We start from the raw sequence: 18,456 nt of genomic DNA, 5'->3' as shown, positions 1-18,456 counted from the left end.
AGAGTGGGATGTCCCCAGCTCTGCTGCTGGTGCTGGTGGCTCAGTAGTGCTGGGACAGCACCATGGGGAGGGTATGGAGGGGACACCCCTGCAGAGCATCCCAAGCATGGTGGCCTTGGCAACAGGCGCAGATGCTCTTAGGCCCCTCTGTATCTCCGTCTGAATGCCCCCACCCTTTGGAATGAGCTAGGCTGGGGCAGCCGGAGGGCAGTGGGGTGGGCAGGAGCTGTCCTGTGGCTGCTGACTGCCCTGTTCGCTTGCAGCCGCCTGCATTCCAACCATCTCTTCTGCGACTGCCACCTGGCCTGGCTCTCGCAGTGGCTGCGCCAGCGCCCCACCATCGGGCTCTTCACCCAGTGCGCTGCTCCTGCCCAGCTTCGCGGCCTCAACGTGGCTGAGATCCAAAAGAACGAGTTCAGCTGCTCTGGTGAGGGGGGCAGGGGAGGTGGTGGGTGCCAGGGCAGGGATATGGGCTGGGGGGACAAGGCTTGTGCCACCAATGCACCCCATCTCTGCTCCCTGCTATGTGCCCCAGCTCAGAGCCTCAGAACCCACGCTGTGGGTTCATCTCAGGTCAGCACAGTCCTTGGTGTGGGGAAAATATGGGGACAATGCCACCCTATCAGTGTGACAGTACATCAGTCTGTGCCTTTGGAGCTTTTGCAGGGGGTTGGGGTGCACTAAGACCTTATGCACCCCCTCAAGGGTGCCATGAACTGTCCCTGCATGCTGAGCTGTCACCCTTCTTCAGGGTACTGGCACATACTGGCCTGGCTCAGCTCTTTGCAATTCCAATGCTGGCTGCTTCCCTGGCAGGACAAACGGACCCAGCACATGCCCAGCTCTGCAGCTTGTCCTCTGGCTCCTGCCCAGCCATGTGCACTTGCAGCAATGGCATTGTGGACTGTCGGGGCAAGGGGCTCACGGCCATCCCCGCCAACCTGCCCGAGACCATGACAGAGATGTGAGTATGGCCCCACACCATCAGCATGGGGCTCTGGGTGGCTCAAGGCACTGGGAACACAGGAGCAAGCCCCACAGCTCAGCTGCTCTATAGGGCAGCAGGCCTTCCTTGCCCTTCTCTCACACTGCCTAGATTTAGCCCTGGATTTAGCTGCATTAAAAATGTAAATAGAGAAACAATCTCCTTAGAGGAATCCAATTATGGTGCAAAGCCCGTTCTGGGATGGTGCACAAAGCATGTGGGAGGCAGCAGGCACCCCCAAACCCAAGGTGCTGGGGAGGAGAGGTGCTTCCCCCACCCCAGCCACCATGGTTCCCCTACCCGTGGCACCTTTCCCTGATGGAGAAAGCCCCAACCACAGGATGCAAGTTGTCTCTGGGCAGAATATTTCCACACATGTGGGGTAGCTTACTGCGACCGTAGGTCCTGCAGCCCCCAGCTCTGTCAGTGGGGTTCTGGGGCTTGGCCAGCCCTAGAGCCCTCATGTCTCCGTCTTCTCTTTGCAGACGTCTGGAACTCAACGGCATCAAGTCCATCCCCCCAGGAGCCTTCTCACCCTACAAGAAGCTGCGGAGGATGTAAGTGTGCAGCCTCTACCAGCTCATCCTGAAACCCAATACCCTTCACCCTGCCGGCCACTGCTGAGAGCTGACAGACATGGGGCACTGCTGTGACATGGGTGCCCCACATGGCAGCACTGGTAGGGGGTCTTGGATAACCCCAGCTCTGGATATTGGGTGTTGGGGGTGGTCCCCTGGAACTAGCAGAAGGGTGAGGACATGGCACAAGAGAAGAGGGTACCAGGCCACCTTCTCCCTTTGGGTTTCAGAGACCTGAGCAACAACCAGATCTCGGAGATCGCCCCTGATGCCTTCCAGGGGCTGCGCTCTCTGAACTCCCTGTAAGTGCCTACACTGGTGTGGATGGGGTGGGGTGGATGTTGCACCCCCTTAACCATGGCCCACACTGCTCTTCTCATCTCGCACACACTGGCCTTTCTTTCCCAGGGTGCTGTATGGCAACAAGATCACGGACCTCCCCAAGGGTGTCTTTGGAGGACTTTTTGCGCTGCAGCTGCTGTAAGACGCCAGTGGCTGTGTGGGATGCTTTTCAGGGACACAGGGAAGCAGGACTGAGGTGCCTAGCACCCATGGTGCAGTGAAGGGGGGTCCCCAGACTCACATCCCTCCCTCCCTGCCAGGCTTCTCAATGCCAACAAGATCAACTGTGTGCGGGCAGATGCCTTCCAGGACCTGCAGAACCTCTCGCTGCTCTCACTCTATGACAACAAGATCCAGAGCCTGGCCAAAGGCACGTTCACCTCCCTGCGGGCCATCCAGACTCTGTGAGTGTCCGCACCAGCTCCCATGCCTGGGCAGTCGAGCCTCTGGGGGAAAAGCATCTCCAGGGCTGGAGCTGGTGATCACCCACTGCCTCTGGTGGTGTGTCACCCACTGTCCCTGGCAATGTGTCACCCGCTGTCCCTGGCACAGGCACCTGGCCCAGAACCCTTTCATCTGTGACTGCAACCTGAAGTGGCTGGCAGATTTCCTCCGTGCCAACCCTGTGGAGACCAGCGGAGCCCGCTGTGCCAGCCCCCGGCGCTTGGCCAACAAGCGCATCGGCCAGATCAAGAGCAAGAAGTTCCGCTGCTCGGGTGAGAGCTGTCCCCAGCCCTGTCACAGGCATCCTGCAGCCCGGCTGTGCTCAGCCCTGTCGCAGCCTGGTGTCTGTGTGCAGAAGGCTGATGTGCTTTTTTCTCCACAGCCAAAGAGCAGTACTTCATCCCAGGTGAGCGGAGGAGCCACACACGTGTACATGGGTGTGTACATGGTGCCCTTTTGGCCAGGCTGCCTGCAGGGGTGTTGTGCGAGAGCTCTGTGGTCTGGCCCAGCAGAACCGCGCTTCATTTCCCATGTGCTGGGTACCAGGATGCGTTGTGGCATCTCCCATTGTGCCGTTACCTGCGTGGGCAGGCAGAGAGGCATCTCCAGGGTTCAGCTCTGTTCACAGGAGGGTGGTGGGCAGTGCAGCACCCAGTGTACCCAGGACAAATATCCCTGCAGATAAGCTGCTTTGGGTGTGGAGAAGAGTAATATGTGCACAGGGGCTGGAATGAGGGGAGCTGGGGAAGAGAATGAGACCGAGTAGGGATGTGGGAGGATCAGAGGGAGACGGGGCAGGTGCAGCCTCCTGTGCCTCTGCCTGTGGGAGCCCATGCTGCCTTCACAAACACACAGGGACAGAGGATTACCAGCTGAACAGTGAATGCAACAGTGACGTGATTTGCCCCCCAAAATGCCGCTGTGAATCCGGTGTGGTCGAGTGCTCCAACCTGAAACTCACCAAGATCCCAGATCGCATCCCACAGTCCACAGCTGAGCTGTAAGAGTCTCCTCGCTCACTCTGCCTTCCCTTCTGCAGCAGGCACCTTGCTGGCATTGGGGTTTGGCTCAGGGTTTGGCTGTGCCAGCACTTTGCAGCCATCTGCTGAGCTCTTTTCACTGCTGCCCACTGCAGACGCCTGAACAACAATGAAATCTCCATCCTGGAGGCCACTGGCATTTTCAAGAAACTCACACATCTGAAGAAAATGTGAGTATTGGGCAGGCACAGCCATGTCAGGAGTATCTGAGGGCTGGAAAGGCACATGGGGGTTCTGATGCCAGGGCAGACAGAGGCATGAAATGTAGGCCACGTCCCAGCCTGAGGGTCCTCTGAGGGACTGGCATCACAGGGTGCTTAGTGGGATCTGGGGGAGGCAGAGTTCAGGATGAGGTCAAGGCAGAGCCCTCATCCCAGCCTGCTTTTTCCTCTTCACAGCAACCTCAGCAACAACAAAGTGTCAGAAATTGAGGATGGGGCATTCGAGGGGGCATCCTCTGTCAACGAGCTGCACCTCACTGTCAACCAGCTGGAGTCTGTGCGGAGCGGCATGTTCAGGGGCCTGGACGGGCTGAGGACACTGTGAGTCCCCTCTCCTCCATGAGCACCCGGATGGGAACATCCCTACTCCTTGCCTCCCTGCAGGGCCACCTCAGGAGTGCCTTGCCCACCAGCTGGCTGTATCCAGTGCTGGGGGGGCAGGCTTTTGCTGCTCAGGGACTTGCTCAGGCTCATTCTGCTGCCCAGCACTGAGGTGGGCACAGCCCGGGCACTGCTAAGGTGGGTTTCCCCCATGGCGCCTGCCTGTGTTGTAGGTGCCCTTGTTCTCTTCCCTCTGCAGAATGCTGAGGAACAACCGCATCAGCTGCATCCACAACGACAGCTTCACAGGGCTGCGCAACGTGCGCCTGCTCTCCCTGTACGACAACCAGATCAGCACAATTGCACCGGGTGCCTTTGACACGCTGCAGTCCCTCTCCACACTGTATGTCCTGGGCTCCGGGGGGATGCTCCCAGCCTGTCCGCATGACATGGGAGGGCTGCAGGTCCCCTTGCCTGGTGGCTGTTCGGGTGCTGCCCTTGTGCTCCTTCCCATGTGCAGGAACCTGCTCGCCAACCCCTTCAACTGCAACTGCCAGCTGGCCTGGCTGGGGGACTGGCTGCGCAAGAGGAAGATCGTGACAGGGAACCCTCGGTGCCAAAACCCCGACTTCCTCCGGCAGATCCCACTCCAGGATGTGGCTTTCCCCGACTTCAGGTGTGAGGAAGGTAACTCGTGGGCCTTGCAGTGCTGAGGGCGAGGGGAGACCAGGCTGCTCCTCCCAGGATGATACTGTGCTCCTTGTCCCAGCACCATCCTTGCCACCAGGATGTGCCCTTGGCAAGTTAAGGGGGCTCCATGAATGCCCTCCCCTAACGATACAAGTTTCCCTCCCTGGTACCCAGCCCTTGGGGCTGCACTCAGATATCCACTCTGGAGCCAGGAGAGGGGTTTGCAACCACTGCACCTTGAGGCTCTTGTATGTAGGTGAGTCTGTGCTGGCAAACGCTGTGCCCTGGGTGCTGACAGGAGCAGATGTGGAGGCAAAGCCCACTGGGATTCATCCTGCTCCTTCCCGCCTTCCCTTCTCAGCCTTGCACATGCACCAGAGCTGGGCAGATGGAGCAGACGGGGAGTGTGCGTGGGGAAAAAACCTTTTTTCTATATATTTTTTTTTAAATTTAGAGCAGCTTTTGAGCCCTCTGGAAAATATTTACAAACAAATCATCCTTTCTTCTGCTTTCCCTCCTCCACCACGTCAAAGACTGAAGGGTTGTATCCTGCGCCTTTCCTAACGGTGCGAGATAGCATACGGTTGTCCCAGGGATGCCTCTCCCGCAGGATTCCAGCGTCATGGCAGGGAGGGGGAGCAGTGCCAGCTCCTCTGGCTGCTCAGCATAGGCTCAGCTCCATCTAACCTGTGTCTGGGAGATGGATGAAGGAGGTTGTTTCAGGAGGATTTGCAGGGCTGAGCCCCTTCTTCTGTGCCTTTACCTCTGTTGTCCCTGTGACTGCATTTTTGCATGAAAATGGTGAAAATCAGAGCAGCCTTGAGCTGGTGGTATCCACACCAGTGGGGCAGGCAATTTCTGGGTGCAGGAGCAATTCCTGCACTGCTAACTCCTGACTGCTCTTGCCTGCAACATCCTGTTTTGGAGGCAGGGGAGAATGGTTGGCATGGGAGGGGAGCCATCCTAGGCAGGCACAAGGCATTGAATCTGGCCTCACGTGATGCCCAAGGGCTGGACCCTGGTGACTTAGTGGCTTTCCATGCCTGGTGCAGGTAAGGAGGAGACCAGCTGCATCCCCCGGCCCCAGTGCCCGCAGGAATGCACCTGCCTCGACACTGTTGTCCGCTGCAGCAACAAGCACCTCAAGGCCCTGCCCAAGGGGATCCCCAAGAATGTCACAGAGCTGTGAGTAGTGGGCGAGTACCCAAGCTCTCCCCCTAACCCTCCATCTACTTTACAGCTTTGGGTGAGGGGCTTCTGCTGTGGGGTTGCAGGTGTCAGGGCAGAGACTCCTGGGCTCCTCCCCACACCCCCATTCTGGCCTGGTAGTGGGAGTAGGACCCCCAGCCATCCAAGGGATCCCATCCAGCCCCAACACCAGCAAGTGGCTCAGCAAGAGTCTCTCTTACAATTCAGGGCTATCAAGGGTATTGTGCAAGAGGTGTTGTCACCCAGCAGCTGGGACCCTTGTCTTTGGCCCTTGGGAAGGGACAGCAAGGGACAACCACCCCCTGCAGCTGTGGTCCCCACACAGCCATGCAGCTCAGGGTTCTGTGGTTCCCAGGAGCCTGCCATCGGCAGCAGGGACAGGGGCACTCTGCCTCTGCCATCCCCTCTCACCACAGCTGCAGGGATGCCTTGGCAGTGCCAGCCCCAAGCACGTGGGCAATGGGATGTGGTTTGCCTGGGGTCAGCCACCCGTCACCGTGGGTGTCAGGGAGATACCCACGCAGCCATGCCAGAGCTGGATGTGCAGGCTCCGTGATGCCCATCGCTGCGAAAGCGGCTCTGTACCCCTCTGGGATGAGCGATGGCAGCAGGTCCTGTGCGCAGGGGCTGCAGGCACTGGCTGGGCACAGATATATATACATATATATACCTACCACCCCTGCACACCCCCCCCCCCACTGTCTTGCACACTCCTCCTCTCTCTGCATCTTCCGCCATCTCTCACATGCTCACACATGCCTTGGGAGCACTTACAGCCTCCCACGCTCACATCGCATGTGTAAATGTGGCACGTTGCTGGCTGTGCTTGCACGCGTTGGCTGCTGGGAGAGCATCCCCAGGGACGTGCCTCCAAACTCAGGTGTGCTAATGCACTCACACTCTAGCTCCCCTGCCAGCTTAGGAGTCCCCCGAGAACACCTTGGGCCCTGGGTCCAGGAGGCAGGTCATGCTGGAGATGCTTCTTGCAGCCCTAAGCCCATGAAAGGGGGGACAGAGGGAGGGATCTCCTGCTTCTCATTCGCTCCAAGGTGCTTTTGTTGTCCCTTGCAGCTACCTGGATGGAAACCAGTTCACTCAGGTCCCGGGGCAACTCTCTACCTTCAAGTATCTGCAGCTTGTGTAAGTAGCCGGGAGCAGGAGCCCAAGCAGCTGGAGGCATTGCTGGAACTTGTGGGTGAGGGCAGGGGCTGTCTCTGTGGTGTGTGATCCTGAGGAGGGGTCTGGCAGTGTTAGGGGACCCCTGGCATCCCTCTGTGTCCCCCCTCTGCTCTGGAACACAGCTGGCTGGCAGTGATGCTCAGCCTCTGGCTGCTCACCACCTGGCATGGAATAGAGGGGGGACAAGTGGCATTGCTGCCATCACCCTGTGCGACAGCCCTGCTGCTCCCTTGGAGGCTGTGCTCTGCTGCTGTTTGCACCCCATTCCAGCTGAGCAGGCTGGGGAGCAGGGAGAGGGGACAGCGCCCAGCTGGCTCCAAGACCTGGGGTTTCTGTTTTCCAGCGATCTGAGCAACAACAAGATCAGCTCCCTGAGCAACTCCTCCTTCACCAACATGAGCCAGCTCACCACCCTGTAAGTGCGGTCCCTGCGGTGCCACACGGGGCTGCAGCCCAGCTGAGCCATGTGGGCTGTTCTAGGGGACCCCAAAGCCTGGGGGGTGCTGGGGACACCAAGGTCTCCACCCTCGGCCTGGGTGAAGCTGTGGTTTGAGATGCAGCTCACGCAGGGGCAGCGTGTAGCCCAGGGCGGGTTCCTTGCAACACACACAGCTGTGTTGTCTGCTTCCCTCCGCAGGATCCTCAGCTACAACTCCCTGCAGTGCATCCCTCCGCTGGCCTTCGAGGGCCTCCGCTCCCTGCGGCTGCTGTAAGTACCGGCCCATAGCCCTGCTCACAGCCCTGCTTGGCTCCTTCTCTGCTGCTGCCTGTGTCCCTGTGTCCCCTGTGCCTGCTTGGAGCTGGGTGCAGGCAGGTGGGCAAGGTAGAGGCTGCAGAAGGAGCATAGGAAGGTTCATATGCTCTCGGAGCAGACGGTGCATTTGCTACAGTGACACTGTGGTGGGGGTCCAGTTCTGCCACCCACACCTGGACCCGTGGGGTGGGGCTGCAGTCCTTGCTGCCCACCTTGGAGCCCTGGGCATCAAAGGACCTTGTGTTCTCTTCAGGTCTCTCCATGGCAATGACATTTCCAGCCTCCCTGAGGGCATCTTCGCAGATGTCACCTCCCTGTCCCACCTGTGAGTATCTCCTCCCACTCCTCGGGGCTCGGGGCTGGATGCAGGCTCCATAGACCTTTAAAAACCACTGGGCTGAGCTTGGCTTCCCTGGAGGGTGAGCTGCCTTCTCCCGTCTTCTCTGGGCTGGTACCTGTGACATCATTTGTTGGATAGCGCTGTGACCTGCTGCCCATGCTCAGGCTCAGATCCAGATGTGCCGCTGAGTCTCCCAGTGCTGCTGGGATGTCCCTATGGTCTTAGGTGGATGTGGTGTAGGATCCTTCCCCAACCCACCAGATCTCTGGGGTCCCCCAAGATGTAGGTCAAGCCATGCAAAGTAGTGTCGCAGCTGTGGTTTGCCAGGAGCTGCTCTGACACACACCAGCGTGTTGCTTGCCTTCTGCCAGCGCAGTTCCCTGCAACAGCCCCCCAGTCTGTCATCAGGTATCCTCCTGCCAGTGGTGGTGTTTCAGCCCCTCTTTGAGTGAGCCTGCACCCCAGGAGCACTGCCCTATACCCACCACCCGGGGCCAGGGTTTAACTTTGCTCATAGTGTCTTTTTGGTCCCCTCCCTGTCTCTGCTAAGCTGTTCCCAGCTGCCTGCTCCTGGCATCCTGGGGGTCTCAGGCTGTTCTGTCAGTCTGCAAAGAGCATCTTGATTTCCAATCCTGGCCTCCTTGTTTTTTGGGGAGCAACACTGCTTGCTCTGCTCCAATTTCCCTTGGCTGTGCTGCCTTCACTGCTGCCAGCCGGCACTGCTGGTTCCCACAGGCTGAGCTGTGCCACAGCCAGTGCTGTGGGTGCTGTAGGACTGGGTTTGTCAGCCCCAGCAGATCTGCTGTCCCTACTGCCTGCCCTCTGGGCTGCCATCTCCTTCCTTTGTCACATGAGGTCACATCAGCCCTCCATCACTGCTGACCTTTGCAGTCAAGGAGGATTCAAAGAGACACCCAGGCCCTCCGCCTCCCACAAATTCCACTGTTTCCGTACCCTTCTCTGCTGTGGAGCAGAGCAACCCTCCATCCTCCTCCTCCTTTCCCAGAGCAATTCTTCACTTTCCCCCAATGCTGTCTGCACAAGCTCTGGCCGTGACCCACTGCTCATTCCCACCAGCCCACTCCTGTGTCTCTGTCCTGCAGGCTTGTGTGGCAGAGCCCGGGCTGGCCCTGCAGCTCCCATGCAGGTCCTGTTATTTCTGCATGGCCTCAAGGTACTCTGTCCAGTTTGCTGGCCCCAGGCAGCTTTGCCCATGTACTGGAGAGGGACTGCCGAGAATTTCTGTGTGGACAGTGGAGGAGAGCCCGAAGAGGGCAGAGCACGAAGCACTGCATGGGCTGTGGGTCTGGCAGCAGGGTGGTCTAACTGGGCAGCATTGTGGGGCTGTGTGTCCCAGTCCTCCCATTGTGAGCAGCACCTCTGGTGGGTCCAGAAATGGAGGAGGACTGTTTTGCCCATCATGTGGCATCCCGGTCAAGTGACAGAGTTGTGCCCAGTTCCCTCTGTGTGGCAGCAGGTGCAATTTTGCCCCTCTCCTCATGCAGAGCCATTGGGGCCAACCCCCTGTACTGCAGCTGCAACCTGCGCTGGCTCTCCAGCTGGGTCAAGACGGGCTACAAGGAGCCAGGCATTGCCCGCTGCGCTGGGCCCCCCGACATGGAAGGAAAGCTGCTGCTCACCACCCCTGCCAAGAAATTTGAGTGCCAAGGTGAGAGGTGCCCACGCTGTCTATCCATGCCCTCCCCTGGGCACCCAGCAGAGCAATGCTTTGTGAGTCTGGCTGGCTCCAGGATTTCATCTGTTGAGCTGCCTTGTGGAGGAGGGGGAGCAGCATGCTTCCATCCTCTTACCTGCCTGGTGGCACATCCCTGGTGACTGAGCAAACTGGTGCCTGTCCCACTGCCTGGTGCACAGCCCCTTGGCAGGACAGGCTCTGCTCCCAGCAACACTTTGCCCCCACATCGGTGGGGTGCCAGCTTTGCCCCCACATCGGTGCCCACAAAAGGACGTGTCCCCATCACTCCTTGCACTGATGGTCATCTCCGTCTCACAGGCCCACCCGCCCTGAGCGTCCAGGCCAAGTGCAATCCCTGCCTCTCCAGCCCCTGCCAGAACCAGGGCACCTGCCACAATGACCCCTTTGGCTCCTACCGCTGCGCCTGTCCCAGTGGCTACAAGGTACCCTGGTCCCTACAAGGTACCCTGATCCCAGGGGTCCCCAGTGCCTGGGGACATGTCCCTGCAGAGGGCAGGGGAGCAGAGCAGGGCCTCTGCCATGCCCCTGGGGCTTGCTGTCTTCGGGTCCACCTACCCTCCCTGTGTGCCACAGCATCCTGCTGAGAGGGATGGGGAGAGCTGGGCGGGTGCTGTGGCACCCTCCTCGCTCCCACTTTTCCGTCCTTCCCCAGGGCAGGGACTGCGAGGTGGCACTCAGTGGCTGCTCCTCCAACCCCTGCGCCAACGGGGGAACCTGCCAGCCTCAGGAGGGGGAAGGAGCTGGGTTCAGGTGAGTGCTGGACAGGAATCCATGAAAGGTGGATGCTTGGGCAGTAGCAAGGGACCCTGGCATCCCATGGAGAGAAGTTCTGATACTTCTTTCACCTCCTGCATGCTCCCTTGGGCATATAGCTGGGACATTGCATTCACATGGGAGCTCCAGCTCATGTTGTCTGACTTCACCTCCCCATGCCTTCAGCCCAAAAGGCTCCTAGGCTGAGGTCAGTGGGGGAGAGGAGGGTACCAGCACCACAGGAGGACAGGGAGGTAGAGGGATTTGGGACTGGGAGTGGTTGCTGTGGTCCCGGAGTCGCTGCTGCTCCCTGCTGGGCTGCCTTACCCTCACAAAACCCTCACTGCCCTGAATGCTTTAGGCCACTCTGGGAATCAGGCTGCAATTAAGAGCTGAAAATAGTTGGCAGGCTGGGGTGAGGAGGTAGGCTGTGCAGCCCCTCTCCGAGCTGACAGGCCTTTCAGCCTGTTGTCGTGGCAACACAGCATCCTCGGGCACCACCCCTGTGCCCAGCATTTGACAGGAGGACACCAAACCCAGCTCTTGGTGTGCATGTGTGCTCTGTGCCAAGGTCCTGTGCTGATCATTTTGGGGGAGCCACCCCAAAATATTCCATTTCGTTTTCCTCCTTGACACTGCCCCAACCCTGTGGCAGGTGCCTGTGCCCAGTGGGCTTCGAGGGCCCAAGCTGCCACACCACCAGCGACCCCTGTAAGGAGCACAGCTGCGAGAATGGGGGCTCCTGTGTGCCCAGTGCCACCAACTACACCTGCCTTTGTCCTGCCCACTACACAGGTACCTGGAATGGGGCCCAGCCATCCCCAAATGTCACAGACCTGGCACCAGAATGTGCCCAGTGCTTCTACCTACCCATGAGGGCTAAACAGCTCCTCTGCCTGCTGTCTCAATGCCCATTGCATGGCCTCTGGGTTTAGCTGTCTTGAGTTTGGGTACACCCAGCTGAACCCCACATCCTGGGATGCCCTCAGTTGCCTGGCTCAGGTGGGAGCTGCCTCTAGGGGAGCAGAGCCCTGTGCCCATGGGGTGCAAGCTGTGGGCTTGGCAGCTCCCTGCCTTAAGCTGAGTCCCCCAGGGGTTCCTTCTGCCCCAGGGGGACTGGGGCTGCTCCTCTGGTCCTGGAGCTGCTGGGCACCCCTTCTTCTGCCTTGCAGGGGAATTCTGTGAACAGCCTCCCAATTTCTGCTCAGCCGAGCTCAACCCCTGCCAGCATGACTCCACCTGCATCTCCACCAGCCAGGGGCCCAGGTGAGCACCCTCCTCTCCAAACCCGCTTTTTCTGGCTGGCTGGGGGTGGGGTAGATTTGCTTTTTGGGGACTGCAGTGAGGGGCATGGAGAAGCAGGTGACAGGAGGAGGAGCAGGCACCCACTGGTGCAGGGGGGAAGGAAGGGGCAGCCTCGAGCCCCCTGCCTACCCCAGGTGTGAGTGTGCACCCGGCTACGTGGGGAGCAACTGCAGTGAGGACTTCGATGACTGCCAGGACCACCGGTGCCAGAACAACGCCCGCTGCCTGGATGAGGTGAACGGCTACTCCTGCCTCTGCACCGAGGGCTACAGGTACCACCAGGAAGACATGGGACACCTGGGGTAGTGGGGATGGTTATGTGTTGCTGTGCAGAAGGGACAAGTCCTGGCTGCCAAGTCCGTCCATCCATCCATCCACCCATCCATCCATCCACCCACCCATCCACCCATCCATCCATCCATCCACCCACCCACCCACCCACCCACCCATCCATCCATCCACCCACCCATCCACCCATCCATCCATCCACCCACCCACCCACCCATCCACCCATCCATCCATCCATCCATCCATCCATCCATCCATCCATCCATCCATTCTCAGTGTGAGGGGAAGGAGTGAGGCTGGGAGTGTGTGTCTCTAGGGGTGGAGGCTGGGGAGAGCCAGCATCACTGGGGAGGGACCCCAGGGCACAGCTCAGCATCCAGGCATCCCTCTGATGCCAGTGTCTGGAGAGCCTCCCCAGGGACCCCAAATCAGGGGAATGCTGTCAGAGCCCTATGGGGCAGTGGGCAGGATGTAGGGTGCTTTCCCAGCTCCCAGCCCAGCAGCACCCTTGGCCCCACAGTGGCCAGCTCTGTGAGATGCCACCCCACACCGCTGGCCACCCTGGCCTCTGTGAGCGAGCCGAGTGCCAGAACGGGGCCCCATGTGTGGAGCGGGGTGCCCGCGCCCTTTGCCAGTGCCTGCCTGGTTTCGGCGGCCCCAAATGTGAGAAGCTGCTGAGCGTCAACTTCGTGGACCGTGACACGTACCTGCAGTTCACTGACCTTCAAGACTGGCCCCGGGCCAATATCACCCTTCAGGTGAGGGCTAGGGGGGCGTGGGCACATTGAGGGATGGCACTGTGGGTCTGCCCCAGGGATGTGGGCTCCCACCTCTCTCTCTGGCAGGTCTCCACGGCTGAAGGCAATGGCATCCTGCTGTACAACGGTGACAGTGACCACATGGCTGTGGAGCTGTACCAGGGCCATGTGAGGGTGAGCTATGACCCTGGCACCCACCCCAGCTCGGCCATCTACAGGTACCTGGCACCCCTTCTCCACTCACTGGGGACCTCCACCCCCGTTGCTTTGGCCTGGGGGCGTCCCTGGTGACCCAGCCATCCCCGCCAGTGCTGAGACCATCAACGACGGGCAGTTCCATACCGTGGAGCTGGTGACCTTTGACCAGATGGTGAACCTGTCCATTGATGGTGGCAGCCCCATGACCATGGACAACTCGGGCAAGCACTACACGCTGAACAGTGAGGCTCCCCTCTACGTGGGAGGTAGGACATGGACTGGGTGATGGAGGGCATGAGGGGCATCCGGGTGCACTGACGGTCCTGCTCTCCCCAGGAATGCCTGTGGATGTCAACTCGGCTGCCTTCCGCCTCTGGCAGCTCCTCAATGGCACCAGCTTCCATGGATGCATCCGCAACCTCTACATCAACAACGAGCTGCAGGACTTCACCAAGACGCGGATGACGCCGGGGGTGGTGCCGGGCTGCGAGCCCTGCCGCAAGCTCTACTGCCTGCACGGCATCTGCCAGCCCTCGGGCACCCAGGGCCCCGTCTGCCACTGCGAGCCTGGCTGGGATGGGCCCCACTGCGACCAGCCCCGCGGCGGTCCCTGCCAGGGGCACAAGTGAGTGCCCTCACCCCATTGTCTGCCCTACCCGCCCCTCCCACTGGCTGCCCACCCTGCCCCATGGCTGGTTCCTGGTGCTGTGTCGTGTCAGTCCTGTGCCATCTCAGTGGTGCCGTGCCACAGCAGTGCCCTGCCATGCCACTAGCACTGAGATGTGCCAGGCTGTTCTGTGCTGGTGGTGCCATGCCAGAGCCACACCTGTGCTGTGCCATGATAGCTGTACTGTACCAGGTGGTGCTGTACCAGTCCCAGTGCAGTACTGGTGCTGAGCCATGCCGTGCTCAGTGCTGGTGGGCTGTGCGTGCTGGTGCCACGCCAGCAGGTCCTGACAGCACCGTGTGCCCACAGGTGTGTGCACGGGCTGTGCCTGCCCCTCGACGCCCTCTCCTACAGCTGCCAGTGCCACGAGGGCTACCAGGGTGCGCTCTGCAACCAGCCTGCCGAACCTCCCGACCCCTGCCGCCACCAGCCCTGTGTCCATGGCCACTGCCATCTCACCCCAGGTGGCCAGCCCACCTGCGAGTGCCACGATGGCTACACTGGAGCCCTCTGTGACCAAGGTAGGTTAGGTGCTGAGGAGGTGGGTGTCCAGGGAGGGCAGCCCTATGCCACGACACCAGGCTGACCATTGCTGTCCCGCTGTCCCACAGAGCCAGAGTGCCGCGGGGAGCCAGTGCGGGACTACCACCAGGTGCAGCGGGGCTACACCATCTGCCAGACGACGCGGCCGGTGGCCTGGGTGGAATGCCGGGGGACCTGCGGTGGCCCTGATGCCAGCTGCTGCACTGGGCTGCGGCTCCGGCGCAGGAAATACGCCTTCGAGTGCAGCAACGGTGCGACCTTTGTGGAGGAGGTGGAGAAGCCCAGCAAGTGCGGCTGCAGCCAGTGTCTGTGAGCAGCCACCGGCCCTGCAGAGCCGGGGGGCTGGCGGGGAGACACCCCCAAGCCAAGGACCTCACTTTGCCCTGCGGGCATGATGCTGCTCTCTGGGTGTTCCGAACTGCAGCTGCATCTGAGGAGCCCAGCAGAGGGTAGAGCTGGTGCATCTAGAAGGTTGGGAAGGAAACAGAAAAAAAAGAAAAAGAAAAAAAAAAAAAGGAAAAAAAACCCACAAACAAAGCAAATGTGTAGATAGAGAATTTTTTTAAGAACTGCAACTACACAGATGTGTGGATATGGAGTGGGAACCCTGCCCAGCTGCCCCATCTTCTCCCTGTGGCACTCTGCCTCCCAGCCAGTGCAGCCCCACAGCCACGGAGGGCAGTGCCTGCATCCCCAGGGAGTCCCCTCCGGCATCCCTATCTCTTGCATCAGCCCAGCAATCTGAGGGCTTTTTCAACACCTGGGACTGGAGGAGGGGGACCTGACATGGCAGAGCCTTGTGAGCTGTGGCAAGCTGTGGCTTACAGTGGGCTGCGTGGTGCAGCCAACATCCTGCAGTCCTGGTGAGCCCAGACCTGGTTTCCCGTCCTCTCCTCCAGCAGCCCTGGTCTCTCTCCCTGCAGGTTGCTGGAGCCCAAAGTACCCCAGATAATGTCACCAGCTCTGTGGCCACAGCCTGACCCTCTGGTGATGCCCCCAGTCCGTGCATGCTGGCTGGGCTCTGCAGTGCACAGGCACGCATGGGTCCAGCCCACTGTGGTCACATCAGGGCCACGCTGGTGGAGCAGGACCAGGGCAGCGCCAGGCACACTGTGTGGGGGACAGGCAGCAACGCACAGATGTCCCTGAGGGTTCCAGTGCCAACTTGCCCTGTGCCATGGGGGCCAGCACTGTGCCATTCATGTGGAGAGGGCCCCAAATACCCCTGGCTCAGCCAGCTGGCTCTGCTCAGAGGTGGGAGCTGTGTGAGGGCAGCACAGGAATCCCTTTTTTCCAGGCTCTGTCCTAGGGGAGCAGGCCTGCAGCTGGGCAAAAGTACCCCATGTCCCACTGACCCAGCCAGCAGGAGCAAGAGGCTGCTGGGACAGCTGGGGTGCAGGTTTGCCATGCCCGTCCATGGGCCTCAGTCTTGTGCGTGCCAAGTTGAAGAGGCTGAAGATGTCCAAACCTGCAAGCCTGGAGCCAACACCACTGCCAGGGCAGGATCCACCAGCTTGTGGACTGAAGTGCCCATACCCAGCATCTCTCCAAAGCCCACAGTGCCAGGGCATGTGCTGGGCTGGTGTGGGAGCAGGGGCACATGGGGAGCTTGTGCCGGGGTACAGTATGCACCCAACATCCACAGCAGCATCACCTCTACAACTGTGGGGGCCAAGGATAGTGGGTGCCCAACCTGGGACACTGCAGATGGCTGGACAGTGAAACACCACATCACCCTGGTGGACAGACTCATCCCAGAGCTGCAGTCCTGGGTCTCTCTATCACACTGCTCCAGCACTTCGGCTTCAGGTCTGCACTGCCAGCTGCGGCCAGGCTCCAGGCATCTCCACGGGATACACCCAGCTCTGCAGGTGCTGTCACCATCCCTGCTCACCACTAGCATCCAGGGCGTTTCCACCACCACGGGGATGTGTTTCTGCCACAAATGCCCTCTCCATGGGAGCTCCTCTGCCACACAGAGGAGCTGGGATGCGACTCATTTTGCCTGTGGCCCGCCCAGGGCTTGGTTGTGTTGTGTTTCTGTTCTTGCTGTACGCTAACCGCTAAAGTATCTCTTTATACAGAATACTTACAGATTCTAATATATATTTGTATTTCATTTTGTTATAGTATTTTTATATGTTTGGGGTCAACAAATGATGTTTTCTTTTTGTTTACAGATGCTACTGGGCAGGAAAATGACGGTGGCTTTGTTTGGCCCGTGGGGTTTGTGTGTGTCACTATTGAAGACGCTGGTTTGTACTAGGCTGGCGAGGGAGGCGCTGGGCATCCTTCCGCTGGCAGAGGCTGTATTGTTTTAGGAGATGTTTGGTATTGTCTATGTTGTCTTCCATGTGAACATGACATTTATTCATTCAGAGGCTTGGCCTCTTCTTTCCTGGTGGGGAGAAGGGGGAAGCTGATGCTTGGGAGCTGCTGAGTGTGCGAGGAGGTGGCACAGGATGGAAAGAGTTGGTCCTGCCTTGGGGGATGATTTCCTACTCCTGGAGCAGCCCTGGCCAGCACTTCTGGCCAAAGTGTTGCCCCCATGGTGCAGGGACAAGCAGCCGGGGTTGTCCATGCAATGCCTTGCAAAAGCAGCCATCACTGCCGGGGTCTTGCAGGTGGGAAGCTGAAGGGCCAGCGCCTGCTGTGGGGATGGAATGGCTCCAGGGGAAACTGGGCACTTGTAGCTCTCTGGGGAAGGGAAGAGGGGGTCTGGGCAGCAGTCCCCAGGAGCACCAAGAGGTTGCACTGTTGGTGCCACAAACACAAGTCTGCCACAGCTCAGGGACTGGTGTGGGAGCACTGAAACCCCGCACAGGCATTTATACCCCTCTCCATAGGGAGGGTGTGACACTTGGAGGGTGCCAGCCTGCTGTGCCCTACCTCATGCACTCACTCACCTTCACTCTTCCCCACTTACCACACCAAACAAACATTGATATCAAAGAAACGTTTAATAAGCTGCAATAAAATACGGACCTTTAGAAAGCTCATAGGGTGAATATTGACAGTGAGGAAGAAAAGAAAGCAAGGTGGTGGGAATCCTTGAGGAGTTCAGATTTGAGTCAGGGACTTTTTACCTGGAACAAGAACACAACTTTTTCCATAGGCTAGGATGAAATAAAAGACAGGAGCACAGAGTTCACAAAATGTCAACATTTAGAGAATCAATACATATTCAAAGTTCAAATGACCCAGCTCTTATAGCTATACATATTGATTTAAAGCAACTTAATATAATTTTATTTTCTTTTTTTTTTTATATATACACTTTCAAAGGTTCATCAGGTGAGGTATGTAAACATTATCTAATGGAAACTCCTCTCCACATTTCCAACCAAGAATTCACAGCAGACAGTTCATTTTCCCAATTTGTGGCGCAGTACTTCCCACTCCCTACACCAACTGGGAATGCCGTCCCAAGCCACGGCTCTCCCAGGTGCAGTCACCGGCTCTCACTTCCCACTGCTGGTCTGTACAGTTCACATTGCTTGGGCTCAAACATACAGTACCGGACAGGAGGAATTTCAGCTCAGTGTCTAAAATTCATATAGAAACAAACAGAGAAACAAAACTCTCCCAGGGAAGCAGACACAGATGAAGGAAAAACATTTGCCATCAGGATGGAGATAATATTTAAACATCTTGCATCTTAAGAAAAAAATTACTGTGTTGTTTCTTTTTTGTTTGTTTGTTTGTTTTTCTTTTTTTACACACCTGTTCCAAGGGTGAAGGAAGTGTGGGACTGGCGAAGGGTCCTGCAGGGCTGGCACCCAGCAGCACCCCTCACTCCATCCTCCAAAGTCAGAGACCCATCATCATAAAAGCAGCCCTGATCCTGCTGATGCTGCCCTACACAGACAGCTGGGCTGGAAGGTCAGAGCCAGCCACACTTCCAGGCAAAAAGGAGTTAACAAAGAAAAAAAAAAATCTAAATCCACTTAAGAAAAAATTACGAAATGACCTCAAACCTCCTGGAAGGAGAATTAAAATTGCAGAATGACAAGCAAATGAGCAAATGACCTTCTGGAGCCAGCCCTGGGACTGTAGCAGTGACAGCAGTGTGCTCCCTTGGGTCACCTGTACCCACAAAGGCAGTAATTCACTAGTGGGAGTTT

General features: G+C 58.5%; 1 protein-coding gene across 2 annotated transcripts in view; it reads left to right on the top strand.

Moving 5' to 3' along the window:
- Window positions 1-16,712, top strand: part of SLIT1 (slit guidance ligand 1) — a 61,598-nt gene extending 44,886 nt beyond the window's left edge. The window contains exons 8-38 of one of the 2 annotated variants that reach the window (XR_007205143.1): window positions 264-427; window positions 817-964; window positions 1,471-1,542; window positions 1,794-1,865; window positions 1,972-2,043; window positions 2,166-2,309; window positions 2,458-2,621; window positions 2,732-2,755; window positions 3,205-3,349; window positions 3,485-3,559; window positions 3,788-3,931; window positions 4,191-4,334; window positions 4,452-4,618; window positions 5,674-5,806; window positions 6,902-6,970; window positions 7,353-7,424; window positions 7,647-7,718; window positions 8,017-8,088; window positions 9,609-9,772; window positions 10,118-10,242; window positions 10,473-10,570; window positions 11,229-11,368; window positions 11,746-11,839; window positions 12,013-12,150; window positions 12,687-12,924; window positions 13,012-13,142; window positions 13,234-13,388; window positions 13,459-13,747; window positions 14,099-14,310; window positions 14,401-16,203; window positions 16,513-16,712. Coding sequence is in view for 1 of the 2 variants with exons in the window: in XM_048311365.1 (XP_048167322.1) it covers window positions 264-427; window positions 817-964; window positions 1,471-1,542; window positions 1,794-1,865; window positions 1,972-2,043; window positions 2,166-2,309; window positions 2,458-2,621; window positions 2,732-2,755; window positions 3,205-3,349; window positions 3,485-3,559; window positions 3,788-3,931; window positions 4,191-4,334; window positions 4,452-4,618; window positions 5,674-5,806; window positions 6,902-6,970; window positions 7,353-7,424; window positions 7,647-7,718; window positions 8,017-8,088; window positions 9,609-9,772; window positions 10,118-10,242; window positions 10,473-10,570; window positions 11,229-11,368; window positions 11,746-11,839; window positions 12,013-12,150; window positions 12,687-12,924; window positions 13,012-13,142; window positions 13,234-13,388; window positions 13,459-13,747; window positions 14,099-14,310; window positions 14,401-14,645 (3,982 nt within the window). In the remaining variant the exon portion in view is untranslated. Of the gene's footprint in view, window positions 1-263; window positions 428-816; window positions 965-1,470; window positions 1,543-1,793; window positions 1,866-1,971; window positions 2,044-2,165; window positions 2,310-2,457; window positions 2,622-2,731; window positions 2,756-3,204; window positions 3,350-3,484; window positions 3,560-3,787; window positions 3,932-4,190; window positions 4,335-4,451; window positions 4,619-5,673; window positions 5,807-6,901; window positions 6,971-7,352; window positions 7,425-7,646; window positions 7,719-8,016; window positions 8,089-9,608; window positions 9,773-10,117; window positions 10,243-10,472; window positions 10,571-11,228; window positions 11,369-11,745; window positions 11,840-12,012; window positions 12,151-12,686; window positions 12,925-13,011; window positions 13,143-13,233; window positions 13,389-13,458; window positions 13,748-14,098; window positions 14,311-14,400 lie in introns of both variants that reach the window. The other variant, XM_048311365.1, reaches the window with a different exon arrangement.
- The last annotated feature ends 1,744 nt before the right edge of the window (window positions 16,713-18,456 follow it).

Source organism: Corvus hawaiiensis, chromosome 8, assembly GCF_020740725.1.
Source record: "Corvus hawaiiensis isolate bCorHaw1 chromosome 8, bCorHaw1.pri.cur, whole genome shotgun sequence".
Classification (NCBI taxonomy): domain Eukaryota; kingdom Metazoa; phylum Chordata; class Aves; order Passeriformes; family Corvidae; genus Corvus; species Corvus hawaiiensis.
The sequence above is the reverse complement of the archived record's forward strand: the minus strand, read 5'-3'. Positions and strand labels throughout refer to the sequence as shown.